Source organism: Anthonomus grandis, chromosome 7, assembly GCF_022605725.1.
Source record: "Anthonomus grandis grandis chromosome 7, icAntGran1.3, whole genome shotgun sequence".
In the NCBI taxonomy this organism is placed as follows: domain Eukaryota; kingdom Metazoa; phylum Arthropoda; class Insecta; order Coleoptera; family Curculionidae; genus Anthonomus; species Anthonomus grandis.
Window position 1 is genome coordinate 8,103,354 of NC_065552.1, and position 26,998 is coordinate 8,130,351.

Here is a 26,998-nt window from a genome sequence, read left to right on the forward strand (position 1 = left end):
TTTGACTTGGTGCTCGCCACGTCTAAACAATATAACTGATGCAAAAAGTCATCACCGGTAGCGGCAGTGATTTTCGATTCACCGGTGAAATATCGCGGTTATCGATATATCGCCCAACACTAGTTGCTTCGTCTGTATTGGGCCTTGGACTAAAATGACGGCAGCCAGCTACTAGTGTGTATTACGCATGCGGGCTTAGACAGTAACAATTAATATAAATATATTTATATTCTATATAAATAATTGAAATGCTGAAAGTATTGCCTTTCATAACGTAAGGTGTATGTATACATTAGTACGATAAGGGAAAAATCCTGCTTAAAAAGCATGTTAGTAGACAGACGCTTTTCCCATTTGCCATAAAAAAATCGTAAACCAACGTTGCCCATTCCATGCATAATTGAGTTGTTTTGAACGTACCCGAATCAGCTGATTCAAGTCAGTGGTGACAGTCAAAAGTTGGCGCGCAAACCTAAAAACTAGAATCTCAAGAAGCATTTAAATTTGTTTTTGTTATTAATATAAAATACATCAGATCTCGTAAAATACATAAATCAAGCATAAAATGAGTAAAAGAAAGTCCGGAGATCAGCATGTACCTTACAAAAAGTTTAAGTAAATAACTTAATGGGTCCAATTTTTGGCAGTTTAATGCCCACCATCTCTTTTAGGTTAAACAGCATCACCCAGAGGCCTCCTTTAAAATCCCTTGATCCCAGGAATGACACCCTTGTATTCCAAGAACTTGAGTTAGATCATTATATTGGCCATGTTTACCCTGGGATGCCTGGACCCCAGAGTGGAATGGTAACTAAGTTCCTTACAAGCAGCTAATAAAAACGCCATCAATTTATTTTATATAGGTTCCAATTATGCGTATGTGGGGCGTAACAAAAGAAGGCAACAGTGTCTGTTGTCTTATCCATGGCTTCTCCCCATATTTTTTCGTAAGCCTTCCAATCACTTTTACCAAAGATGATTTGGAGCCATTTAAGACCAAACTGAATGATGCTTTAATTAATGACATTAGGGGGGGTAATAAGGAAGGCACCACCGATGCAGTATTAATGGTAGAGTTGATAAAAGGCAAAAGTTTAATGTATTATAGTGGAGATGAGGATCAGAATTATGCCAAGATCACTGTCATTCAACATAAGTTTGTTCCTGCCGCAAAGAGATTATTGAGTCAACAGGTTATTTATCAGCCATTGGCAAGTCATACTTTTGAGTTTTTTGAGAGTAATGTTGATATTGAAACTAGGTAAGTACTTATTTTTAAGTGTATATTTAACATTAGTTATAAGAAACTAAATACTTAATATTACTCAACACATTGACTCCCAGGGTCGATTTTTCCATCGACGGCCCACACTCAGTCACCTAACGTTAGAATAAATGAGCTACTGGTAAAATATTAGGCTTCTTTATTAACCAAACGATTATTGAAATTATCCAAGGTCTTTTTGAGACACCCAGACACTAACTAAAACAAAGTCTTCACTTTTGATAAGTAAAATGCATATTTAAGTTCCATGCATAAATGATGTATATGTAAATAAATAAATAAATAAATAAATAACGCCTTTATTCAAGTATTTCTTTGCACATACAATGCAAAAACATATGAAAATGTACACTCACATCATATGCACAAGAATAGCGCAACTGGCGAAGTTGGCCATTCTTCCACTCAACCAATTCTCTGGATATTAAGTTCACCATCTTTAAATGTTAACAGAGAAAGTCCAATAGAATGCTTTTAAGAGATAACACTGATGATAAAACAGTTTTAACCAACCATAACAATATAACAATGCAGTACATATATACATACAATATATCTGTCACCAAAAAAGTTCTAAAAATCTACATCTAATAAATACCTCTTGTACTTAGATCTTAAATAACCAGTATTGCATACCTTAAATTGAAGAGGTAAGTTATTATATAAGTTAACACAATTATAACTAAAGCTCTTTTTAAAAAAAAGAAGTTCTATGTTGTGGCATTGTTAATTAAATAATTTTTATCTCACAAAAAGCCATTATGCACAGCCTCCCTATAAATTACTTTTTTAAACAAATATACTGGTTGTTGACACATATTTAGTTTTCTAGAAAATAGAGTCAAGTTAAAATTATACCAGTTTTCACAATTAAGCCAACCCAACTCTTTTATATTTTCTGAGACATGATCAAATTTTCTTAATTTATAAACAAAACTACAGCATGTATTCTGAACGTATTGTATCCGTTTTTTATTTACTACATATAAGAATGGATAATATACTATGAAACAATAGGAATAAATAGACATAATAAGTGACTCACACAATTTTTTTCTGGTGTTAAAATTTAAAAGGTGTCTGCTAGCATATAAAAGCTTCATTCTCACATAACTTCTTTTTAGTAAAGATTTTAAATGTTGTTCAAAATTAAGCTGTACATCTATATACAAACCCAAATTTTTACCGCAGTTAGCAAAAGTCAACCGAGTATTTTCAATCTGAATATTAAGTTGATTCATGAGTATGCCCCTTTTCTTTTCAGAACAAAACAGTAACATTGTAGTATTGCATAGTAGTATTGCAAAATATTAGATAAATCTGAATTTAAAATCTCAGCAGCATTATTAGGACAGTCTGGATTAAACTGGAATAATAATTGTGTATCATCCGCATATGCTTGCATGTGCGTTGATACAATAGAAAACATATCTGCAGTATAAATAACATACAACAAAGGGCCAAGTATGGAGCCTTGTGGCACTCCCGAAATAATGTTCCTACTCTGCGATGTCTCACCACCTATTCTAACTACCTGCCTTCGACCTGTTAAATATGACCTAAAGAACAGTATTTCAACCTTCCCAAAACGAAAGAAAGTGTTTTGACCCAATACTCTGCACATACTTAAATACATCAGAGGGATCAACCAATTTAAAAGTAAATTGTATGCCTTCCCTTATTTTATTATTATTATAATATGCTACTTTATTATCACAGTTGTTTGATTTATTAAAAACGCTGCAGAAATATGTATTTATCTCTTCCACTTTTACCAATTCAGGAGGAATCTGAATAACTGTATTTGTAGGAACATAAACATTGAGGTCTCTTAAAGTTTGCCAAACTTTTCGTTGAGCCTTTTGGGTCTCCAAATATTAAAAAGCCAAATAAGCCAACTTTTCCTTACGTATAGAATTCTTAGTAAGATTTCGAAGCATTTTATAATGTCCAAAATTTTCTATAGAGTTGTTTAATTTACATTTGAGCCTTGCCTTGTCCCTTTCCCTCATTAAACCTCTTATTGCATAAGTCAACCATGGTGCATAAGGCTTAGTCACTCTAAGCGACCTTACGGGAGCATGCTTATCAAATAAATACTTTATATTATGAGTCAGATACTCAACTTTACTATCTATATCATGAAGGTAGAACAAATCATCCCACCATACTTCAGACTGAAGGTCAAGTAAAAATTCAGGTTTATCGAAATGCTTAAAGTCCCTTATAGTCAACAATTTTTCAGTTTTTATAATACATGTTATGCTTATATAGCAAAATGTCAATAGGTGATCACTTATCCCATTTGAATCTAATGTCCCACTCTGAGTTACAATATTTTTATCATTGCTGACTGGGTTTTGAATATTCATCATATTGATGTTTAAATCACCAAAAACTAAAACATACTCATCTACAGGCAAGATTTCAGGTAATATTCTATCCAAGATATTTACACATTCTAATACATTATTACCTACTCTATAGATAACACCTACTGCTATGGATAATATATCATGGGTGTATGGCAACAAACTAGTATGACGTCGAGGAACGTCCTGGGCGCTCAACGTGTTAACTTATAATACTTAAATACAGAAAAATAAAATCATTATATATATATATATTTTATATATATCATTATATATATATATATTTAAAGATTCACTCCAAAAAAATTTTTTTTTGGAGTGAATGGTTAAATATAAAGTAAAAGATAAAACTGTTATCTAAGCTCTTCCGATGTACCTGTTTTTATAGCCACTAGTTAATGTTATAAATATTTCTCTGTTAAATTGCCACTGTGCTGCAAAATCCTATTATTTAAAAATTCAGAATTATTATTGATTTTATGTACTTACACATTGAAGCATTTTACTTTACTAATACTCTGGACAAAGTTGACATCTTGTCAGCCTATAGTATATAGCTAGGCCAATATGTTTCTGAAACTTTAACTGTAACTTTCTTTCTTGGACTTAAACATTATTAAGTCTAACAATTTAGATTTCTTAGAATTTACTGATCAGGAACTCTCTATTTATAGTTTTCTTTAGATAAGATATATCAAATGAATAGCAGATAAATAAGCCCCATTAATTTTTTAGGCTCTTAAAACTACTTCAAAACCACTAAGGTTTATTTTCAAAGAAGAAGAGACTGCAACCAACATCTAAAAAATTTAATTATATATCTATTAATTTGCATTTTAATTGACCAATTTTAGAATGCTAACTAATAATTTTGCACTGTTTTTAATGGTGATTGTTGAACACTAATAATAGTTATAATAACATAGGCGTTTGAAATGTTTTAATTGTTGTAGTGCCCTCTGTATTGATTTAATACTATCTTCTGAACTTTTTCAAATGTATTCCACATGACTACCCTTTGACCTTAAAACTTACCTAACAGGGCAATATAGTAAGTTTCTATTCGTTTTTAGATTTATGGTAGACACAAATATACTGGGTTGTGTCTGGATAGAAATACCGCCGAAAAAGTGGTTCTTAAGAAGCGCCACTTCCCAATTCACCAAAATGTCAAGATGCCAAATCGAGTGCGATATTTCATGGGAAGATTTTACGGCACACGCTCCCGAGGGAGATTGGGGCGATGTCGCACAGTTTAGGATGCACAGTTTCGATATCGAATGTGCTGGCAGAAAAGGTCATTTTAATATTAAATCTTGATTTTAAGAGACTTCATTTTTGTATTGTTTTCTTATAAGTTTAGGTGTATTCCCTGAGCCGAACGTGGACCCAGTAATTCAAATTGCCAATGTTATCCAGCTGCATGGTGTTAAAGAAGTGATGACGCGAAATATATTTTGCCTAAGGTCATGTGCCCCAATAGGCCATGCTGAGGTAAATTGTAGAAGTGATTTTCTTCATTTATTTAAACAAAATCTTAATAATTTTAAGGTATTTTGCTATGATAACGAAGCGGAAATGTTAGGAGCATGGGCAGAATTCGTCAGAGAACTAGACCCGGATATATTCACGGGCTATAACATCAATAATTTTGATTTTCCTTATCTGTTGGAGCGAGCTAAACATTTAAAAGTGAAAAATTTCTTTTATTTAGGAAGACTTACTAATGTTATGTAAGAACTGCGGCATCCACCCCGATTTACACTCAAACATTGAACATTTCAGATCCCAAATAAAAGAAACGGTAACGCAAACAAAAATCGGCAAAAGGGTTTATAAAACGATCAACTTCGAAGGGAGGGTACCTTACGACATGTTCTTAGTAACTAAAAGGGACTTTAAACTTCGATCTTATACTTTAAATAGTGTTTGCCAGGAAATCTTGGGGGAGCAAAAGGAGGACGTGCATCACAGCATTATTACTGATTTACAAAATGGTGATGACCAAACTAGACGAAGGTACCATAAAATCCTCATATAACATCATAAAGTTTTTATTTAAATATTTATAGGCTTGCAGTATATTGCCTTAAGGACGCAGAACTACCCTTAAAGCTTATAAATACGGTGCTAAGCTTTACCAATGATATCGAAATGGCTAGAGTGACAGGCGTTGCTATTACTAGCTTATTAACTAAAGGAGAGCAAGTTAAGGTGGTTGCCCAACTTTTGAGACATGTAAGAAATTTTAATTATTTAAAAAATATGTATTTATATCGTGTGTAACTAAATTACTGTGAACGGAGGAGGGTAATTTTATGAATGAAAGAACAACAGGTTGTTGAAATTTAAAGGTTTTGTTGCAGTTCATTTTATTGGGTTTTTGTGTATGAGAATAAGTAAATAGGATGGAATGGGAGGTCAGTAATTCCACCATAGGTCATTCCAGATTTGTATTCAGCTTATTTTACCAAAAGCAGCAAGTTTTAGGAGGAAAAGCTTCCAATGAAAGTTACTTGGCATTACGTCGGAAAACGATATCGATTTTCATATTTAATGAAATTAAATAAATAAAAAAAGACATAAGACAAAGAGGGAGTAGAATTCGATATCGGGATCAAATTTATAAAAATATATATAAATATGTTAATTTAAAAACATACATAAATATATAACTTTGTCATGTTTCGAATATTCGCACGCAGTTAGTTAGGATAAATAATTATATTTCTAATGGTATTGAAGTATCTTCAGGTGTGCCTCAGAGTTCGCATGTTGGCCCGGTCTTTTTTAAGTTGTTCATAAGAGATTTGAGTGATTAATTATTCACTCAAAGCATCTTGCTTTTACTCGCGATTTTAAACGGTATAAACCCATTGAGTCACATTTCAATTGCATTTAATTTAATGAATGTAAAGTGTGGAAGTATTTCGTTTGGTCGTTCTAATAAAATTATTAATTATCAATACATAATCAACATAATGAAAGTGAGTTGATATAGTTAAAGATTTAGGTGTAGATAGAGTAGATTAGATTTAGGATATTCGATTCCAAGCTAACTTTTTTTTTTTTTAAATTAAATTTATATATATATATATATATATATATATATATATAGTATATATATATAGGATTATATATATATATATATATATATATATATATAATCCTTGCCTACATTCACATACTGCAAGGACTTACCAAGGATACTATATGTAGAATTGAATCTCTTCGAACCTCTATGAAATGATATGTAGCAACACTTGGAAATATTGAGCCTCAATCCGTTCATCACTGACCACTCACACAAAGCATCAAGGTCTTCCTGATGTTTGGCTATATCATTCACCTGCTTCATCTGCATGTAGAGCTTCAGGTCATCAGCAAACATACTTACAGAACTATGATTGATCACATTAACAATATCATTCACAAATAGATTGAAGTGCAGAGGGGCACAGTGAGATCCCTGAGGAACCCCTGAGACTACATTAGTAGGTGCAGAAGTATAGCCTTGCACCTTCACACTCTGAGTTCTTACTATCAGAAAACTCTTTAGCCATTTTAAGAAAGAAGAAAAATAAGAGTCATCAAAACCAGCACTTTCCAACTTGGCCAGCAAGAGACCAAAGTTCACCCTGTCGAAGGCCTTGGAGAAGTCGGTATAGACCGCATTAGTCTGAACCCCTCTCTCCAAAGCCCCCAACAGATCACACTCGTATTGAACCAAACTGCTGGTTATGGATTTCCCAGAAGAGAATCTTGACTGTTTTTCACTAATGATTCCTTTGCATTGCCATGTTAGCTGACCGCAAACCAAACTATCAAACAATTTGGCCAATGAGTTTTGAATACATACTCCACGATAATTGGCAATATCCCCCCTATTGCCAGCCTTAAATATCGGCATGATGAAACTGTGCTTCCAAGCTTCTGGGAAGGTAGAGTCCTGTAAAGACATATTAAAGATCATCTGGAGAGGCCTACTAATTGTATAAATACAGTTCTTTAATAGGATATTAGGTATATTACCCGGCCCACAGATAAACTTGTTAGGTAATTTCTGGATCTTAGAAAATACCTCCGAGATAGTGAAGTGTCCAACAATAATATTCTGGGAACCAAATTCAAGCGAATCAAGAATGGGATAAGTAGAGTTGTCGTAAACTGTAGCAAAAAACTTTGCAAACAAATCAGTAATTGCTTCGCTAGACTCTGCCATTTCCTGGCCCAAAAACATCGAATTTGGAAATGCATTGCTCTTTCTTTTGTCATTGACAAACCTCCAAAAGTAACGACTATCATCCACCACTGACCTCTCCACTTTACCAATATATTCACTAAAGCAACGATCATCTTCTACTTTACATCGAGATCTAAGGGTCGAAAAACGAGCATAAGGGTCAGGTGAGGGAGTAGACGTATATTTCCTGTGTGCAGCCTTCTTTTTACAAATTAAGTCTTTAAGTAAAGGACTAAACCATTTAGGAAAAGATGAAGACCTTAGTCTCTTTTTAGGAACATACAAATCAAGCAATTCTGTAAAATATCATTTAACTTACCCGCAGCACCATCAACATTCAACCCATCAAAATTCATACTCCAATCAATAGCCTCCAAATGAAAGTTAATAGCCCCAAAGTCGGCATTCCGAAAATCGAAATAAAATTCATCAAGCCTTAGTGAAGATGAGTCAGTTTGAATATTAATATGACTTTCTTACCACATATTTGGGATATTATTAACAGGAGTATGTATAGTCTTGGGTTTATTACTAGAAATATTAAAATACTCAAAATATTATTATATTGTGAGTTTGATATTCTTAATCTTGAAATCAGGATCATTCTGATGGTTTAACATTTTATAAGATCTTAAATGGTTTATATCATTGTCCTTCTATCTTGGAAACATTTCCTTTTAACACCTGTCAAAGAAGGGTTATAAAATTTTGATTAATCAGATCCAAGATGCACGTACTAGGGTGTTATTTAAATCCAAATTGTTTGTCTGAGATTTATTTATTTAAGTTCAAAAATTCACTTAGACGTAGTTTTATACATTTTTCTACTAATTTTGATAAGTTAGTGTTTTGGTCAATAGTTGCTTAAGATTTTTGTTTCAAGATTTATATATTGGAGAAATGTTAGCATGTTAAAATGCTTGCAGGTACTGACCAGTTTAAAATATAAGATTAACGAAATGAATTAGCGGTTGTTTTTATGCAAATAATTATCCTCAATAATTTTAACAGAAATTCCATCAATACTCGGAAATGCCTGATCTCTAAGTGATTTAATTTGAAGTACAAGTTTGTTGCTACTTATTAAATTAAATATGTGGATCTGTCCAGCCTTTTTGTTTCCAGATTTAAATTTAATAGTTTTCTTAATTTTTATAGCATTTGCCAAATTCTTACCCAGCTTATAAAAGTACCCTTTAAAACCATCTACCAAGCTTAAGAATAGTAAGAGTGTGCAAAGGAAATTATTAACAAAAAAATCCAATCAAAACCTTAACGCAGACTCTTTCAGATATAACACATACCAAAATGCTACTTCCTTCCACATGTAAGTAACACTTTGTATATTTTAGTGCAGACAAGCGGGTTATTTTATGCCAGCACACCAAGGGCAAGCAGGTTCGGAACAATATGAGGGTGCCACTGTAATCGAACCGATCAGGGGGTACTATACAGATCCAATAGCAACACTGGATTTCAGTTCTTTGTATCCCAGTATTATGATTGCGCATAATTTATGTTATACCACTTTGGTGTTAAATGTTGCGCATCAAGAAAAATTAGGGTGAGTGATTTGAGTTGGAAAATAATTTAGGATCTATTAAAGAAAGACATATTTATTTTTATGCACGTCCAAGATACATACAATGTAAAACTAAAAAAAAATTATTAATATAAATCAAAAATAGTAATTGATAAAAGTATATATTCTGTATCTATACTCATGGATATTGCAATGATTAATTAATTATTTGAAAAATTAATCCATTCATCCTAAAGATACAAATTTCTAATCGATTCAGTCAAATCCCATCAAGTTATGATTTTGGCCATATTGAGTTACCTATGTATAAAATATGACCATTTTTATGCGCATGTATTGAAACCATAACCTAGCGCGTAAAATCACGTATATACACGATGTTTTTTTTCTAATATTGCGACAAAATTCAGGAACGTTCATTAAACAAAATTAAGTAAAGAACTTGGGTTGTAAACCTCTTAGATTTTGAGGTGGTAAAGTAAACATAGCAAATAAACATTAATAGCTAATGTGTATTGATATGTGCATTTTTGGACAATTTAAAAGTATAAATATTTCTAACTAGAAATAAAATACTAAAATTATGTCGGAAAATTAGGAAAACATGACCATCGGAGATGTGTATTTAAAACTGAAAAACTTAGTTAATGATGTATTAGTGGAGCGAGTCAATAAGTGCGAAAAACCAATTTTAGAGCTTAAAGAAAAAAATAACTCACTACAAAACCAATTAGAGCTGCTTCACAGAGATTCGAAGAAAAACAGTTTGATTTTATTTGGCGGTATAGAGTTAGAGAACGAAAACTTGCCAGAAAAAATTAATAAAATTAACTCCGATCGCTTTGGAAAATCTGAATCAAAGCGACCAATACTCATAAAATCTTGGTACAAAACAAGAAATTCTTAAATCCGCACGGCATTTTAGTTCAAGATACAGGGTTTACAAAGTGGAGCAACAGCACCAAAAAATTCGCTTTAAACATTTAAAAGAAGTAAGAAGCCAGAATCTTGTTTACAAAAAACAACCGCTTATTGGTGAGGAAAAAAAACTTCTTAAGTTGAAAGAAGCTTAAGAAAGAAACAATTCTTCAAGCCCTCCAATTGCTAAAAAGAACAAAGTCTTAAAGCAGGATTCGCATAGGGAAAAAACCGGGTGAAAATTCTCAGTAGTAAAGTACAAATAAACCCAGGACACCAAAAAACGAGAGAAATTCTTCTACACTACAATCTAAACCAACTGCAGGAACCAAATCTGCGAAGTCCTGTCGCGGACAAAATAGACGAAGGAGCAATTTTTCGCAAGAAATAATTAATATATGGACCCTTCGTACGTTTTTTCGAACCAAATTTATCTATAGAAGACTGTAGAGAACTAATAAAAAAATCAAACTCTTTCAACATCTTCCATCTGAATATTTTAAGTTTAAGTAAGCATTATGACGTACTTAAAATCTTATTATTAAGTTTGAAATACTCCTTTCACGTTGTCTGTTTATCAGAAACTACTTCGTTTAGCCATCATCAGGCCTTTAGAAGCCATCCACATACTTCACAGTACATAAATAAACCAAAATACTTCGTTTATTTATGTACTGTGAAGTGTGTGGATGGCTTCTAAAGGCCTGATGATGCTCTAACTAGAGCGAAACACGTGTAGCCCGTTTAATTACATGTTGTGAGACCGTGACTTTGTGTTTTTCTTTGTTTTTCGTCAATTTTGTATGTTGGTCTCTTAGAGAATAATGGATGAGATTTTTGGATTTAATTGTTTTTGTTGATTTGTGAATTCCACTAGAGAATTTTACATTTATTTTATTAAATATTTCATTTGGATTTGTACTTTTATAGATGTCAGTCCAGTCTGTCTCTTTAATTTTTTTTTCCATATTTTTCTCGTTTAATATTAATTTATTGCCTGGTTTTTTGTTATATGATGTTTCTGTTTTTATTTTGCAAGAGAATATTACTGCGTAGTAATAGGTCGGGTCGTTTTCTAATATAATAGCATTTATATCTTTTTTTAGAATATCACCCTTATAAAAAATATGATCAATACAGGTTTAATAAATAAACCAAAATACTTCGTTTATTTATGTACTGTGAAGTGTGTGGATGGTTTCTAAAGGCCTGATGATGCTCTAACTAGAGCGAAACACGTGTAGCCCGTTTAATTACATGTTGTGAGACCGTTACTTTGTGTTTTTCTTTGTTTTTCGTCAAAAACAATTAAACAAAAATTAATAAACAAACAAAAGAAATTTTGAATCTCATGACAGAGAGAAATAAGCTCTGTAGTAGACTTAAACTAGACTTAAAATAATATTTTTCTTTATCAATATAAACAGCTTCGAAATCAAATCACTCATCGAACAACAAAAATTTAACTTCTACCAACAAAACATAACTCACAACTTGTCAAACACAAAAAAGAAACCGAAATTATGGAAATAAAAAACGAAAATAACGATATTCTGAAGTCCAAAAAGGACATTGCTAATACTTTTAACAAATACTTTTGGACAATAGGAGAAAAAATGGCGAAAAAATTAAAAAGAAGCTAATAAACAAACACACATCACTAAAAACATTCTACCTATCAAATATCACAAATGAAGAAACTTAAATATAGCAAATCTTAAATTAGGCAAAGCTCCAGGACACGACTGCGTAAAGGCTGAAATACTAAAAAACGGTGTCGATATAATTTATCCAATTTTAACTGACCTAATAAACCAAATATTCAAATCAAGAATATGTCCTAAAACATTGTAAGCACGGTCAAATAAAGCCTATGCATAAATCCGGCGACTACTTAGAAACCAAAAATTACCGACCAATTCCTCTTACATCATCCTTGAGTAAAATCTTTGAAGAAGCACTTTAAAATAAAATCTTTGAAGAAGCACACCAACAACCGAATCATAAACTATTTAGAAAAATATAACATTTTATCAAAGTATTAATTCGGCTTTATGAAAAAAACATCAACAGAAAATGGAATAACGTCACACATTTTGTGACAGTATTGTCAATAAAAAGCCGTCGTTAGGAATATTTATAGACCTAGCGTAGTGATATTGTAAGCCACGAACACCAATAGATTTAATCTTAGCTCCAAAAGATCTATAGCATCGGCTTTCGTGGTCTTGCTTACGAATTATTAAAAAAATATTTAACTAAAATAAGCGACAAAAGATATGTGTACCCACAAGGTACAATTATTTCCCCCTAAATGGAGAAATAATTGCATTTGCCGACGATTGTGCCATTTTTATTCGAGGAGACTCTTGGCAAGAAGTAAAAAATAAAGCAGAAAAGACCTCCAAATAATACAGTTTGATGAGCACCCTTTAACAATGAATATCGATAAAACCAAATTGATACGATTATCCTCATACAGAAGCTCTCCACCTAATTTTACATCACTAAAGTTAGAAAATGAAAACTTAACGAAAGAAATAACAGCTTGTCAAAATATCAGCTATCTCGGTGTTGTGGTTAACTCCCATCTAAAATGGAATGAACACATCAAAGCATCATGTAAAAAACTAAGATATTTGTTATTTACGTTTACAGAAGTTAGAAATACCCTACTACTAGAACTACCACAAACAAAAGCTCGTTATTTATAATGGTCTAGTCCAATTTATATTAGGATATTGGCATGGGGAGGAGTTTCCAAAACTTACCTCAGACTAATAGCCATATTACAAAAAAAAATCTTATGTTTTATAATTCAATCCTTCATTTTTCTTTGTGTTTTTTTTTCTTGTTATGTAGGTGTTTAAAAAAATATTTTTTGAAGAATTTCTTGATTTTGTTTTTTTTTTATTACTAACACCTACTCACAAAATCTGTAGTCTAAGTGGGGCTTAAATTTTATATGTTCATTGGGCTATTGGTATCTGAAACATTCTTTAACTTTATTTATTTATTTTACATCATATTGTATTATTTATTGAAAACTGTACTTTGGTAATAAATATATTTTTACATTTACATATATATCATATTACAGTTACCTTTACAAATATTCTATTGTTTAATAAATGTATAAATAAAATTGAAAAAAAAAAGGAATCTTTCTTTTGGAATAGATTAAAAAAAAACAAACCTGATACTTTGCAACGAATTTTCAACTAAAAACCGACCCTTTTCATCAAATATGAAATGTCTCTTTTAGGCTAACAAAAGACAAAGTGACGCACACCCCAGCCAATTGCATTTTCGTAAAATCATCAGTAAGACCGGGACTTTTACCACATATTTTACAACATTTACTAGCAGCGAGAAAAAAGACCAAGGCGTTATTAAAAGACGCCAAAGATCCCGTACTGAAAGCCGTATTGAACGGCAGACAGTTGGCGTACAAAATATCCGCAAACTCGGTTTACGGGTTCACGGGCGCGCAAGTGGGCAAATTGCCTTGCTTGGAAATATCCGGGGTAAATATTCACATGATTAAAAATACATTTTCCAGAAAACAAAAACTAGTTTCTATTTTTAAGAGCGTAACAGCCTACGGTCGTACCATGATCGAATTCACCAAACAAGAGGTCGAGCAACAGTACACCATTCAAAATGGTTACGAAAGCGACGCAAAAGTTATTTACGGCGATACTGACTCAGTTATGGTTAATTTTAAAGCGAAAAATATCGAAAAAGCCATGGAACTTGGCAGGGAGGCCGCTGAACTCATCAGCACCAAGTTTATTAGGCCTATTAAATTAGAATTTGAAAAAGTATGTGTAGAACCACAAATTGCTATAACCCAGATGCGATATCTATTCTCCGTCCAACCCAACATCCCACTTGTCTTAGGTAAAACCAGAATACTCGTCATCCATGCGGTTTACCTGAAACAACTTTCTTAAGGTCACAGAAAACGATTCGCGTTTATACGCATCTGGGTTAGAGTAGCTTATGCTAGAACTATCTGTCTATACTGAAGTAATAATTTTTAGGTATATTTTCCATATCTGTTAATCAATAAGAAGAGGTATGCCGGATTATATTTTACAACACCTGAAAAGTATGACAAAATGGACTGCAAGGGAATTGAGACTGTGAGGAGGGATAATTGTACCCTCGTTTGTGATGTTATTAATACTTGTTTACAAAAGTTACTTATAGACAGGTAAGTGTATTAAAAAGTTATTGAAGGAAATTTTGCTCTATAAGGGCCTTATAGTGGCCAGTATCAGCATTAACATTTAATTTAATTAGTTAATAAAGAATTCTAATTTTATTAAAACTGCACCATTCTTTATCAATGTGTCATGACTAATATGTCTGCCTTTGTTTTTTAAATAGAAGACCGAAAAATAGCTGACTGTGAACAAATAAATACACTAGAGATAAATGAGCTATATAATAGATAAACGTATATTTTCAACAGAAAAGAAATGCTTAATTACAGGAATATTGAAATTTATATTAGAGATAATAAATGTGATACTGTATATTTAATATTTATTAATTATAGATAAATAAAAAATTGAGTTAAAAAATCGTTAAACTTTTAAAGAGACCCAGATGGCGCCATCGGTTACGCGAAAGAAGTAATCTCAGATCTGCTTCAGAACAACATAGACATATCCCAACTAGTGATCACGAAGGAACTGACAAAAGAAGATTATTCGGCCAAGCAGGCGCACGTAGAACTGGCGAAGAAAATGAAGAAAAGAGATCCGGGAAACGCGCCTAAATTGGGCGATCGAATCCCTTACGTTATCACTGCGAACGTGAAAAACGCCAAGGCGTTCGAAAAGGCAGAGGTGAACGTGCTCACTTTATTCCTAATTTTTCCTAATTAATTTTTAAGTATTTTAGGACCCAATATACGTTTTGGAAAATAACATACCGATAGATGCAAAATATTACTTGGAAAACCAACTGTCCAAACCCTTGGTCCGAATTTTTCAGCCTATTTTGGGCGATAACGCAGAATCCATGCTTCTACGTAAGATGAGATTATTATATATTGCTCTCTTTATAGTTTGATATTATAGGATTGAAAAACGTTTGCTCGTTTCCATCTCGTGCTATATTTGAAAAAGCATTATTTTATGAAAATAGAGATCTAATAGATCACCAAAACTTATATAGGCATTTTTGCAAATAATTTTTTTCAGAAAAACCACCAATTCAAGATGACAAATAGAGCAAGTTTTAAGAGAAACCGTACCTTCGTTTTTAGTTGGTTAATGTTTTATTAAAAAAAAAAGAAACTACTTTAAATTAAATGATATACACTCGAACTTAAAAATCTCGAAATATTAGAATGGGCCCGTTCTCGATTTTTTTTTATTTTACAAATCGAAAGAAAAACACCTATAAAGTAAATTCCCAAATTTTTAGATTTTTATTCCTACTTTTAACCCCTTAAAAAAATTAACAAAGTTGCTCCACGCGAAAACGGGGCGGAGCTTCGGGTGACGTCACGATGCAGCAGACGAGACGGTGCGACCGCGCCGCGGTATCGGGAGACGGCCAGAAACAGTGGAAATCGAATTAAAAAACGTGTTTGTTTAGTCTGTTGCGAGTATTCGTGTGGTGTTTTCTGTTCTGTAACTTTTTTTAATTTAATTTCTGGTGTACCATGAGTGACAAAAAAAACTACGAGGAAATATTGTATTGTACCTGAGTGTCCTAATACCTCAAAAAATGCCCCTGAGAAACTATTTATAAACGTGCCTTCTGATCCTACAGCTAGGAAGGTTTGGCAAAAAGCTATGCGTCGAGAAGTTTTTGTTTCTGGTAAATCACACGTTTATTGTTGTGAGGATCATTTTAATGTAAGTTAAAGTTTGCGATGATAACGCAGAATAAAAAATATTTTATATCTTTGACCTCTTTTAGGTAAAAGAAGACATAGAAAATTATATGTATTTAAAAACTATGAAAAAAGGTAATATTCTTATTAAGCCAAATGTAGTACCGAGATTTTTTGATTGCCTTAAAAGTCGAGTAACAGCACATAAAGCGAAACAGTCGAAGTTTTTAGAAAAAAAAAACAGCGTCGGTCTTTGATTCATAGTTTACTACTTCCTGGGACATCCAAGAAAAACTTCCTATTCCCTTTAGGCATAGATATAAAAATGTTCAATGTATTATTGACTGTTTTGAAATATCGATACAAAAACCAAGCAACCCAATACTACAGTCTCTTTCATGGTCAGAATATAAAGGTTGTAACACTATGAAATATTTAATAGCATGTACACCAAATGGTTTTATTTCTTACATTTCTAGTAGCTTTGGTGGTAGAACTACTGATAAAATGATAGTTGAAGAATCAACTTTTTTGGCAAAATTAGATCCAGGGGCTCAAGTAATGGCCGACAGAGGGTTTAAGCATCTCGAAAATCAACTTTTAGCCAATAATAAACTGGTTAGACCACCATCTGTTTCATCAAGTCAAAAAAGTTCGAAGAATGAAGTTACAGAATCAAAAAGAATTGCAAGCTTAAGAATACATGTTGAACGAGTGATTTCTCGAATAAGGGAATTTTCCATTCTTCAACCTCATGCTAGTGTTCATTTAAGTTTAGTTAAATATTTAGATTTAATAGTGCAAATAGTTTGTGGAATTATTAATTTACAAGATTATTTAGTGAAATAAGTACACAGAGTAATATTTTACATTATTTTATTAAAAATGTTTTCCAACCAAAATTTATTCAGTTGTTTTATTACAGATTTCACAAGTTTTTCATCAAAATCACAATGTTTAATTGTAATTTTTTTTGATTTTTCAAAATCGGGATGTGAGATGACAAAAATTCCATGCGCTCTATTACTAAGATACATTTGTATCTGAATTTGATACAAGTATTTTTTCTTAATATTTCCGTCGGAATCTATGTAATTTAAACATGATTTTTCGGTTGTTGGACTTTTAATTTCAACTACAGATGTACTACTTATAGCATCAGGAGAGGCATCTATTAGAGGATTTTCTTGAGAAAGAAATATTCCTGCTTTCGAGAATTTTTGCCCCATTTGGTTTTCCAATACTTTTAAAATGTCACTTTCCAGATTTAATCTCCTCTTCATTGCTTTTGTTTAAAAAAGTTTTGCCCCTAAAATGCTTTCGACTAAACATCCATCTAAAACTCGACATCTGGTCACAGCATAAGCCTTTGATGCAGTAATTCGCCCATATCTCATTTCCTGCCAAATATTGCTCTCACTCTGTTTTCTAGTATCTTTTTCTACATCTAAAATTAACTGATTTTTCATTTTTGTTTTAATAAATTCAACAAAGCATGTTGAGCTTATTTCTGCTTGTAATGAATTTTTGTATGAAATTGCTAAGCTATGGATTGAAAGATCCGAATATTTATCAATGTTTTCATATCGCATTAAGGTATTTTCAATTTTCTGCCTTTTAGCTGTATATATATATTCTTGTAGTACCGAATCATTATACACCGCTTTAATTTCTTTTCCAAAATCAGATGATGAAATAAATTTTTTTGTTATCGGAGCAGATGATAACTTTGACTTTTTCCAATAACATACTTTTTCTGTTGGAGAAGGTTCTTCACTACGTCGATGCAACCACATCAAAAATGCTACTTCATGTTTACATCCTCCTTCTGACGCTGCACAGCCCTGACATTTTGCTTCCACTACTTCTTTTTCATTAGTGTTAATAACACAGAACACGTCGTAATTTTTTGACTTTATTTTATGTTCTGGCGTAATTTTAGCTTTTAGTTCACAAAGTACTCCTTGCTGTTTGACTTGTACATATCCAATGGCATTATCACCATAGTCTTTTCTACCAGACCTGAAATTAATGGTTTTCCTATCAAATCGGAAGATTTATTTTAAATAAATAAATAAATAAATATTATTGTCTTTATTAGTACCAAAAATGTACATAGGCGAAGTCTAGCCAAAGCTAATCTACCTAACCCAATACACTTATTACAAAATAAATTATTTTAAATACGTAGATAGCAATCTAATAAATTATCCAAAAAGAAATAATTATAATAATAATAAATAAATATAGTTTAAAAAAACACGCTTTTAGAGCATATCAAACTAAAAAGTAAAAAATAATTTTTAATATAAGCTGAAAACAATAATAAACGAAAAATACTAGTATTAAGGTGAGAAAAGCGTGGGGCGCTTTGTGCCATATTTTTTTTTCATATATCGAGCAACCCACTCTTTTTTCACATTAATACTAGTATTTATGTGAAAAAACCAAACTTGCTTATGCCAAACTTTCCAAGTTATTTTGTTATCTTACTTAAAATGAGACGCCCGGTACCTATCACTCTTTACTCTATTATTTTTACCTATTACTATAGTGGTATATTATACCTATAACGTGACTACTTACCTTATCAATTTTATTCCACGCATTTCTGAACTTATAAAGTCTTTATTTTTATTAAAATAATCCAGCACCATGAACATATCTACTTCTGGCAAATTCCCAGAATCTGCCTTTATGAAGCCTCTTTCGACTGAAAACATTGCACAAAACTCCACTAATCAAAACAATAGTTTAACTAATAATAATAGTGTTTTATTACATTCAGGCATCAAACAAAATAGACCCTTTTTTATAGCGGCGAACTAGATAATAACAATAAATAACATCAAAAACACTGAAATGTCCGACTCAAATGCGTTCGGGGTCGGCCGCCCGCAGAGAGCTGCTGCGGCGTGACGTCAAAAATGGAGGGAGCGGCTTTTACGGATATTCAATATTTAACGTCGAATATCTAAAGATTGGATATACATAGAAAGCTGAAATTTTCACAGTTTATTTAGGATGTTAAGTGTTGTTGAATTCTATGAAAAAAATTGCGGAAAAAAAAAGTCGGCAACAAGCCCATTGTTGATACCTCGAATTTTGGCAGTAGCATCAAGCAACTTTTACTTAGGATAACTCGAACTTTACAAGTATTTAAAAAACTGAACCAAAAAAAAAGGAAAGACATAGGTCTAGAATACTCTAGAAAAATCTAGAACAGCAAAAGTTTTTAAGAAAAATCAACATTTCACTTTATCATTTTTGCTTTTCAGCTGGTTCTTAAATAACGTAATAATTTCCTTGCTATAGAGATTTGATTTTAAGACTAGACATATGCCCTAATCAGTAAAGTAATTTTATGCGTCAATAAATTCTGGGCAATCAGTAGTTTTTGAGTAAAATGAAAATTTGCCAATGTTTCAAATAATGTCCAAAAAAACTATTTTGTCAAATGTTAGTGGTAGAGACGTGATTCAGAGGCTGTCACGTCTCCCAATCTATAAACTAACTTTTATGCATCAATTAAAATAAAAAAAGACATTGATAGTTTATCAGAAAAATCAAAATATATCTTTTTTTCTGCCTTTAGTGTTAAAAACAAAGACCTGATTTAAAGGCCGATTAATGAATGAAGTACCTTTTATACATCGATAAAAAAATCTTGAGAAGTGAATAGTGTGTGAGGAAAATCCTTTTTTTTTCCTGCCTTTTTTGGGTTTCAGGTGATTTAAAAAAAAATCGTTTCTTACTATTAGAACTAGAGATGATCTAAAGACTGGTAGGTGCCCCAATTAGTAAAGTAATCCTTATGTATCAATTAAAAAAATCTGAAAAATCAATAATTTTTTATAACTATAGGTATTTATCTTTTTTACCAATTTTTAAGTTTGAAGAAATTATTCAAAAACTCCATCATTTCTTTGTTTTAAGTGATTCAAAGACTGACAAGTGATTAATTAATAAATTAACTTTTATGCATCAATAGAAAATTTGGACTACTCAATAATTTTTGACAAAAATACAATTTTATTTTTTTTCTGCCATGCATGATTTTCAAAAAAAGAAGGAACATATTAGTAATATACTTACTTAGCATATACTTTTAATTTCATATGTAATATGTGTAGTACGCATTAAATAATATGGTTAAGAAATATATAAATTAAACCTGCGCATAAAAAACTGACACATTAAGATATCTAAGCATACATAATACAAAATAAAATATAAAAGTAGCAGAATATAAAAAAAATTAAGCCTGTTTAAAAAGAGGGTGAAAGTGGGCACATTAATACGAGTATACAATAAATAAAAACTAAATTAAGATACAATAAAAACTACAAATATAAAATCTATATCGTAAACTAAGATTTATGAAGAAGAAAAATTGTATAAATAAAAGTGTAGAAATTAAAATGCAATCAAAGCAAAATGAATGTTATAATTCTGTATATATTTATATAAATAAACACAAAAACTATAACCTTTACAGTACCGAGATAAAAAAAATTGAGTTTGGGGTTTATATTTATTTTACACCGATAAAGTTGGGTCAAAAGGTACGGAAAATTATTTTAAAAAATATTCGAAAAGGGTTAAGGGAGGGATTTAGGGAGTACACAATTGTGTGTCTAGGGAGCCAACATTAGAAAAGCACAATTGTGAAACAAAATTTATTACTTTGTATGGTATGAAATAAAACAGTTTTTATCTTTGGTTAAGCAAAGAAAAACATTACATTTTAGGCAACGCATTCTGGACCGACTGTTGCACCCTTCTAACCTGCATTTAACTGGGTTCTTCATTTCTTCATTCTTTGGCCAGTGTTCAAAACCATTAAAGCGTTTGTCTGCACAGGGCAAAGTGGAAGGCATTCTTCTCTTTTTTATTTCATTTTCTTCAACGCTAGTCTCTTCCTCTATATTTTCTTGGCATTCTGTTTCCTCCAATACACGCTTCTTAGTACCGGCAATCAGATATTCCCCCAGATTAAGTCTAAATTCCAAAAGATCCATAATATCTTTGCTTCGAAGGTTTTGACTATAACAATCCGTTCGATACTTCATCCAGCTGTTTACTATTGCTAAGTCGAACAAATGTAGGATGGCTTTAAGAGTCCGTTTCCGGGTTTAAAAGAAAGATCGATAGTATTCCATCATTTGGTCGCAAACATCTACACCACCCATGTTTTCGTTGTATGATTTAACAACAGCTGGGCATGCTATGCCTGAACGTTTTTTTTCTGTTTTATTCCATCTTTGCACCTCAGTTTCCGGCTGTCTTCCAAGAGCTGTGGATAACATTAAAACAGATTTATTATCTTTCCACTTTGTAATGCAAAGTTTATTATCGGTTCTAACAACTTCTTCTGACTCTCCCCTATTCATTAAACTGTCTTTTTTAAAATCAAACCCTTTCACTCTGTTGGACATAATTGTAGCAGTTGCATCTATATTCAAACTCGTCAATTTGTTCATCAAAGCAATAGTTCTGTCAAAATACAGGTAACTATTTTGAGGTAATATTATTGCTAGACGCAATATTATTGAGGGTCCCAAGCCTAAATCCCTATCTTTTAGTGAGGTAGTATTGCCTTGGTAGATTTCAAAATCCAATACCAGTCCGTCGGATGTCGTAAGAACGAAATTCTTCAGTCCCACTGGTCTTGGTTTATTTTTAACAAATTGTCGAACTGGACATCTTCCCAAAAAAGGAATCCTTTGTTCGTCAATAGAAAAAGCTGTCTTTTCTTTTCTTTCAATGGCTTTACATCTCACCAAATCAATTACCGGCTGTATTCTCCACAATCTATTCTTTTTTTTTTGTTCCTCTTCTGATAACGCTAAGATTGTCAACGACATGTAAATTTACACGTATCATGTAAAACCTTTGTCGGGTCATGACCCCATCAATTAATGGGAACTTATATTTTCCATTCCAATACATATGTATCCTTGGAAGATGAATACATCCCATCACAGCATTCATTCCGAAAAATTTCTTTATTTCTTGAGAGGTAAAGTTGTTTTCTTTTGCATTTTGTTGCAAGAAATACTGGAAAGTGAAATTTGCGGCTGATTCAAAAAAAATCATCATCCAAATATTTAGCAAAATATTCGTTTGGAGTTTTTACGATGGATGGAGGAGTATAGTCCTCTTTTACAGGAAAATCCTTGCTTCTAAAGTTTCCATGCTTCCACTGGAGAGTCTGGAAATGTATGAGGGGTAAATCATCTTCTGAATATGAAGAGCTATCAGCTTCATTTGGTGCTACAATTGGGACTTTTTCGTGAATTTCGAACTCATCATCCTCGGACTCTAAATCCGACCCAACTTCGTCTAGAAGTTGGAACAATGCCTCCTTGTCATGCCTTAGATGGTCCAAATCAATAATTTCCTTACTTCTTCCTGTAACAAAGAATTAATTGTATCCAACTTAATTAAAACCAAACCACGTTAACTCTCGTGGCTCACAATTGTGATATACATAACAAAACCATTCTTGGAATCAACAATTTTAAAGATATTTTCAATCTCTAAAAACAATACACTTAATTGAAGTTTATCATACCTATTTAATATTAAGCACTTCTTTTTTTCCCTAAATTCTATAAATAAATAATAACTTACCTGCACGAGCCATTGTTGAAAATAATCTGAAACTTTTCAGGTTATGACAAGAATGCACTCCCGGCAAAATAAACAATTTGCGCGTGCACACCTATAAAATGCACTATTCAAAATCATGTCGTACGGTTCTCTACCCAGATTAAACATTTTTTCATCCTTATAACACTAGTAAATAAGGAAGTCACAATTGTGACATCGGGTAGCGTAAGGGATAAGATACATGCTAATGGAAAAGAAACTCTTGAATCATTAAACAAAACAAAAACACAAAATCCACAGTACAACAGTAATACAGCGACAGGCATACTGTGAATTTAATGATTTTGTTCTGTTTAATAATATAACTCCCTTAAGCGCTCCTTTTGAACTCACTAACAACTATTACAAGTTTCTCTATATGGAGGGAGGCAATTCGGCAGTACAATTCGAAAAAAAAAACAGTTTTAATTGTGGGTACAAATTTTTAAACATCCTTTTGTCTTCAAGTGGATTCAATACGATCAAGACGAAGTTTTGGGGAAAAACTGGGTATGGACCATAAAACTATTACCAGTATTTGGAAAAAACATCGGTACAAATGTTTAAAATATTCCAAAACTCAGTAGCGAAGAATGGAATGTGCCCTCGGTATCTTTAAATTTTTGGGTGACCATATTATAGGGCCATTTTTCATTGAACGTACTTTAAACGCCCAAAAATACCTGATTTAGATCTGAAATCGGATTATTTTCAACAGGACTGTCTTGCTCATACTACGGTTATAGTAATATCTTTTTCGATAGGTTAATTTATTGTTTAGCCAAAGAAGAAGGTCTGTTTGAGCCTTTTATTTAAATAATTAATTTTTGTAGTGTTTACATCTTTCTACTTTTATCAGAGTGTATATTTTATGTTCATTAGAATAATGCTTTAATTTTCATTATGCAATACATAGCATAATAAAAATTTTCAGGTCACAATTCTATGTGGGTTGTACACTGACGTGTATAGCCTGCATCAAAAAAATATTTTTGAAATGCCTGAAATTTCGCTTAATATTTGGGAAATTTTATTACGTAAGTAATTCTGTTACCCCCAAAGTCAGACGCTTATTTACTTTGTACTAAAAAGCAGCGACATAGTAGGCGACTAGCACTATGGACGAAATGCATGCGTGCGTCTTTAAGCATTTCTATATGTGATATGATCGATTCCCCAATCTGTATAGTACAGAGCTCAGCATTTGACGAGAATTATTATAGCGACTCTTAGGATAAAGTCTGTAAAGTTTAATCTGTCTAATTTGTGATTATTTATCAAAATTGAAGGCCATAACTTCTTTGCTTTTAAAGATAGAGCTCAGATTCAAAAACTAGCACGGGCTAATTTTAGGTTGATTGATTAACCTTTAATAAAAAAAACTGCATCAAAAAACGAAGATGCGATTTCGAAGTTCCATCTGTCCATCATCTTAAAATAAGTTGTATTTTCGAAAAAAAATTACGTAAATGCCAACATATTGGTGATCTAGGATGCAAAGGCTTTTATAAAATAATTAATTTCTAATCGAAGTGAGCGAACCATATGATAATGGACTATTGTTTCTTAACTGCTTTAATTTAAGGTGGCGAACATACGAGAACGAGGGCAGTGGTGACGTCAAAAGTCGGCGCCCTCTCAGCCTTCACCCAAAAGAAAGAAACCTGTTTGGGCTGTAAATCCGTGCTTGCGAAGGCTTATGAACAATCGGCCGTTTGTGCACATTGTAAACCGAAAGAGGCCTCGATTTATATGCAAGAATTGTGCCATCATAGAATGTTGGAGGATCGATTTGCTTCACTTTTTACCGGTAAAGTATTTTTTTTTAGTTAAAAAAAGGTAGGACTGGGATCAATATTATTAAAGAAATACGTTCGTTGTCGGATTAAAGTGGGATTGCTGCTACAGGTAATAAAGGATTTTGGGCATTTGGTTAAATTTATAAATTCAATGTTTCCTTTTTGGGGTATTATAGGCAAAGAGGTTTTTTTTGACGAATTTAACATTGATACTTGACTGTTACTTAAAAAGAAAAAGATACTATTAAGGAAATTAAACTTTTGCAAAATGAGAAGAATTTTAAAAAATTACCGTAATAAACTACTATGTTACTCTTGCAATTTTTTACATAAGATGATCTATTAAATAGTAGATAATACATACCACCTAGGGCCCCGTAGACCTCCCTTTCAAGGGCTGGTTTTATGCAAAGGTAATCTTTCATAACCCTTTATGCTTTTTTTAAATAGCTCCAGAAGCAAATCTTGACTAGTTGCAATGCTCCTGGAAGCTGGATCTAGAGAAGTGCCTCTTTGGCTGTCCTCAACGCTTTCCGACAATTTTCTGACCTAACCGATTGCGTAACAAAACTTTCCCTTTAGAAATTTTTGGCTTACCAGCCCCATTCATCACCAAACTAAGTATTTCTTCAAATCGCACATTACTCCCTTCCATGATGAATATTCTATAGAACTACAAAATATATTTTAAAAAAATGTCGGAAAAAACCTTACTTTAGATGAGCTATTAAGTCTTTTTGGAGTTTTCTTTCTGCATATAAGGTAAAGGGTAAGGTAAAACTGAAACGTTTTCGAGACTACTGGAAAAAAGATTCCCTTGTTCAAGTCATTAATTTTGTATATCAAACAACGGGTGAAATTTATTATCGTTCCCCATAGCTTTCTTTCGATGAAGCTCCAATAGGTCTTATACAAAAGATTGTTGGGTATACTGGCATTCTTGATGAAATAGGAGGTTGAGGGCATGCTCAAAAAGTTGTTGGAAATCACCTGACATGGACAACTACTATAATAGTTTTGACCTAGCAAAAACCCTCTTGAATCAGGGAACTCATTGTACTGGAATGCCAAGGTTGGATAGAAAAAATTTACCTGTAGACGTCCATAACGCAAAACTTGTCAAGGGCAACACAATGTTATACCGAAGGAATACTGATTGGAAAATGATACGATAAAAGGGATGCGAGTTAAGACCGATGGAGTCTGAAAATGGTATGATTGAGGCAGAAAAACTACTATTGACTATACTTCAATGCAATAAGTACAGGGCAACAATTCGTTGGCCGAAAAAGTGATTTATGCATTTTGTAGAAGCGATGCTTATGTTATCTTGTAGTTAGAATGGAAAGTGTACCCAAACTATTTATGAATGTTCTACATACCCAGGTGCTCTAGACTTAAAATATTATTATATGTAACGTATATAATTCTAAGTCAAAGTATGCCGATCTTTTTGCAGATACTGCAGTAAAGTTATACATTTGAAACTATTGATATTTATATAGAAGTACAAAATTTTTCTGTATAATTTTAAATTGGTAGCAATATAGCTGTTACTGTTTAGTTATATTTAGTATTTATCTCGTTTTCTATTTCAGTACTTGGTTTAATTTTGTATTTAAATTTATTTTGTAGCCTTCAATTTTTTGTATATATAATCATCAATTATGTAACGTAGTATCTTCTGTGCAATTTTTAGTATTTATCTTCTAATTGGGTGTATTACGTTATGCGATAATTATATATTTTATTTGTTTTGTAGTTTATGCGACATATTATCTAGAACTCTAGTTTCTTTTTTGATTGGAGATGGCAACTTATTTGGTCAATTTTGTGTTTGCATTGCAGTTATTTGGGATCTTGCTTCCACACTTTAGACAATCCAGTAACTCTTCTACTATGACTGATTTATCTTGTCTTGATTTCTTTTTGTGGGGACAAGATTTAGGGACCGCGTTACTAATAAATGCCACCAAATTACAGCCGATATTTATGAAAACTCCTCAAACTCTCGAATCATTGATTAAATAATTTTATGAAAGTATTTTCTTGATTTAGAATGTCAAAGGTGTCAAGGTTCATTACACGAAGAAATCCTATGTACAAGCAGAGACTGTCCGATCTTCTACATAAGAAAAAAGGTCCAAATGGAGCTCGAAACGTCGAAAACGAAAGTCCAAAGATTCGGCGATCCGATTCCTTTAGAAGAAGACGACGAGACTATGCAAGAAGTATTTTAGTTTTAGGTGGCGTTGTATACTTTTTGTCAAAAATTTCTTTTTAAATAAACTTATTTGTACGTTCATTAGCTTTTTATTAAGTTAAAA

The 26,998-nt window shown here is 32.3% G+C and overlaps 1 protein-coding gene across 1 annotated transcript; it reads left to right on the plus strand.

Annotated features, from left to right (window-relative positions):
* Positions 1 to 238: 238 nt before the first annotated feature.
* Positions 239 to 26,974, plus strand: LOC126738506 (DNA polymerase delta catalytic subunit). Its single transcript, XM_050443877.1, has 16 exons — positions 239 to 615; positions 672 to 807; positions 864 to 1,261; positions 4,731 to 4,954; positions 5,021 to 5,151; positions 5,209 to 5,390; positions 5,443 to 5,676; positions 5,730 to 5,895; positions 9,253 to 9,464; positions 13,627 to 13,888; positions 13,952 to 14,185; positions 14,408 to 14,580; positions 14,971 to 15,220; positions 15,276 to 15,405; positions 24,458 to 24,682; positions 26,730 to 26,974. The coding sequence occupies exons 1-16, from the start codon at positions 566 to 568 to the stop codon at positions 26,909 to 26,911; spliced, it is 3,189 nt and encodes a 1,062-aa protein (XP_050299834.1). The 5' UTR covers positions 239 to 565; the 3' UTR covers positions 26,912 to 26,974.
* The last annotated feature ends 24 nt before the right edge of the window (positions 26,975 to 26,998 follow it).

Excerpts from the sequence above, each read along its gene's own strand:
- LOC126738506 (XM_050443877.1), top strand. The coding sequence starts at position 566 with ATGAGTAAAAGAAAGTCCGGAGATCAGCATGTACCTTACAAAAAGTTT. Across the intron at positions 9,465-13,626 it reads GCGCATCAAGAAAAATTAGG|GCTAACAAAAGACAAAGTGA; the intron begins GTGAGTGATTTG and ends TGTCTCTTTTAG. Across the intron at positions 13,889-13,951 it reads CTTGCTTGGAAATATCCGGG|AGCGTAACAGCCTACGGTCG; the intron begins GTAAATATTCAC and ends TCTATTTTTAAG.